General features: G+C 46.2%; 1 protein-coding gene across 8 annotated transcripts in view; it reads left to right on the top strand.

The window, feature by feature from the left end:
* The window catches only part of Mcc (MCC regulator of WNT signaling pathway), a 279,992-nt gene that overhangs the window by 261,660 nt on the left and 15,339 nt on the right, over nucleotides 1–2,993 (top strand). For all 8 annotated transcript variants that reach the window (XM_029547051.1, XM_021214402.2, XM_029547050.1 and 5 more), the window contains one exon: nucleotides 1,643–1,877. In XM_029547051.1, the coding sequence (XP_029402911.1) occupies nucleotides 1,643–1,877 (235 nt within the window). The remainder of the gene's footprint in view (nucleotides 1–1,642; nucleotides 1,878–2,993) is intronic.

The following is a 2,993-nucleotide window of genomic DNA, read 5'->3' as shown; positions in this document are numbered from 1 at the left end:
CACACACACACACACACACACACACACACACACGGTTCTAGTGCCCAAGAGCTTCCCATCCTAGAAGTTGTTCTTGGATGGGAAGACCACCTAGTTCAGAATGATCAGCCCATACCTTTATCACCCTGGAAGCCAGGCTTTCTCTTTTATCTTCTTTTATTTTTTGAAACACAGTCTTACTGTCTTGCATAGGCTAGCTTCCAACACCTAGATTGTAGGGATCTTGCTGCCTCTCTTGAGTGGCTGAGACTACAACTATGAGCTACTACATCTGGCTCTGTCTTTATAGACTTATTTAAATGTAGGGACTAGGCCATGCATATATTATGTGCACCAGAGATTTTGATCCCCTGGAACTAAAGTTACAGATGCTTGTAACTTTATAAAGTTACAGTTACAGATGGTTATGAACTACTCTGTGAGAGCGAGGAATCAAACTCAGGCTGTTTGCAGGATCAAGTGCTCCTAATTGCCCAGCCAGCTCTCCGACCTCACCTTTGTCTTTTTTAGGGATGTGTTCCCATACTGAGAACTGTTCTGGCTTTCTGGCTATGCTGGGATGTTGTACCCATTTTCCTTATTTCAGCATCAGGTGAAGCAGACACTGTGGACCACTCCCAGATTCCGGATAGCATTTAGCCCAAAAAATTAGGAAGAGGACAGAGCTGTGGAATGAGATGGTTCTGTCTAAGGCTCTTTGCAGCTACATGACTTAGCAAGGCCTTCAATATCTCTTCACTTGAGCTTCTGGTTTATAATAGCAAATAATGGTGTTTTGTTGAAAGCTGCCTGGGCCCCACCTTCTCTTCTCTCATCAATTCCAAATCAGTTGTAATTGGAGATCACTGTAGATAGGAAGTAGAAGAAAAGCAGAGAAGGGGCAGGTGAGATGGCTCAGGGAGTAAGAGCACCAACTGCTCTTCCAAAGGTCCAGAGTTCAAATCCCAGCAACCACATGGTGGCTCACAACCATCTGTAACGAGATCTGATGNCCTCTTCTGGAGTGTCTGAAAACAGCTACAGTGTACTTATGTATAATAAATAAATAAATAAATCTTAGACAGAAAGAAAGACAGACAGACAGAAAGAAAGAAAGAAAGAAAGAAAGAAAGAAAGAAAGAAAGAAAGAAAGAAAGAAAAACAGAGAAACCTGTGGGCCTTATTTGGAGTTAGAAGGGACAGCTTGCCCCAACTGGCTCAGTTTCCTCTTCTTGGTGGCTTGGTCTCTCTGACACTGGGGCCACAACAGGTCTGTGTTTACATGAGCACTCCTTAAGTCTGGTATCATTTGCCCAGTCACTGTGCAGCATGAGCTACCAATGGCTATTAGAACCAGCCTGAGTCTTGGAGTGGGCACCAAGACTCTGCCATTGCCACCATGTTGTAAAGTGTTCACACGGTTTGGTTTTTTTTATTTTTTTCCATCATATGCTAAACTTAATCTTATACCACATTATAGGAAACAGCTTTTTGGGAATTAATATCTCAGAATTTATTTTTAGAGTCTACTTCATGACCTAAAATGTACTTTCCCTATCCTGTGTGTGTGTGTGTGTGTGTGTGTGTGTGTGTGTGTGTGTCACTGAGGAGAGGAGTCTAGTGGTGATGACTTGGAAACATGGGGTTTCTCTTTGTCCCTCAGCACGACCAGCTCTACAGCCAGCAGCTGTGACACAGAGTTCACTAAAGAAGATGAGCAAAGGCTGAAGGATTATATCCAGCAGCTCAAGAATGACAGAGCTGCCGTCAAGCTGACCATGCTGGAGCTGGAGAGCATCCACATCGATCCACTCAGCTATGATGTCAAGCCAAGAGGCGACAGCCAGAGGCTGGACCTGGAGAATGCGGTGCTGATGCAGGAGCTGATGGCCATGAAGGTGTGCGGAAGGTTTCATTTGTTGGGTCCACCCAGAGGGATACCTCACAGGCCTCTGTGAGCAGGAGAGCAGGGTTAAGTTAGTAATTGCCTCGCTCTGGACAATGGCCTCTGGGCAGAGGGTGGCTTTAGTTTGTCTGGAAGTCCTATGGTCTGGACTTTATTGGAAAGGCAGTTGACCTCCAGAGGATGCTGAGGGGTACCCCCAGTTCAATATGTGCCTGTCAAGGGTTAAGCAAGACATGCAGCCTCTGTCTGTCCATGATGACCCCTGATCTCAAAAGTGGTAAATGTCCTTGTTGGCATCACCCACACTGGTAGAAGCTGGAGTGGGGAGAGACCATGACAAAGCCAGCTTAGCAATTGTCAAAAGGTCTGATTTCCTGTCAACCCTGGACCTTAAGAGGTATACGTGTGTTTAAAATTGGGGTTCTCCAGTAAGAGTTGGCAGAACAGTTCTGGCCAATGTCCTGCCAAGATCTTGAGCTCTCCACTTGTAGGCTGAGTTACCTGCCAGCATTTCTAGAGAAAGGAAAGCCACCCCAAGTAGTTATGTTGCTATCCCTGCATCTCAGAGAGCCACAGCAGAAAAGAGGAGGAGGAGGAGGAGGAGGAGGAGGAGGAGGATTGGAGCAGCTCCCTGGGTCCTCAGTCAGCTCTGGATTGGGTTCCCAGACCCTGCCTATCCCTTCTCTAAGATGCTGGTCCTTGTCTCTGGGAAGGTACAGGGCAGCAGAAACAGACTTGGGAACCCAGGTGTCCTTCCTTATCCTGTTCCCCTTAATTGTTATGTCTCCATCCAGCCACTCAGCTCTGAGAGCTCCCATTTCTCTGGCTGAGTCCTGACTGCCTGTGACTTTGTCCCAGTCTGGTTCCTTTTGCAGCTCTTGGAGCACACACTACATGAGCCTGTAGCTTATCCTGCTATTATTTATTCCAAACAGCATGTTTTCTTTTATCCAGAGACTAAGCATTTCCTTTTTATAGTTTAGCCAATATGGGGTGTGACAGATTTACTGTTGATCTGGCCAAGGAAAGACTGTGTGTGTGTGTGTGTGTGTGTGTGTGTGTGTGTGTGTGTGTGTGTGTGTGTGAGAGAGAGAGAGAGAGAGAGAGA

This window comes from Mus pahari, chromosome 15 (genome assembly GCF_900095145.1).
Source record: "Mus pahari chromosome 15, PAHARI_EIJ_v1.1, whole genome shotgun sequence".
NCBI lineage: Eukaryota > Metazoa > Chordata > Mammalia > Rodentia > Muridae > Mus > Mus pahari.
Note: the sequence above shows the minus strand (reverse complement) of the source record. Positions and strands in the feature narration are given on the sequence as shown.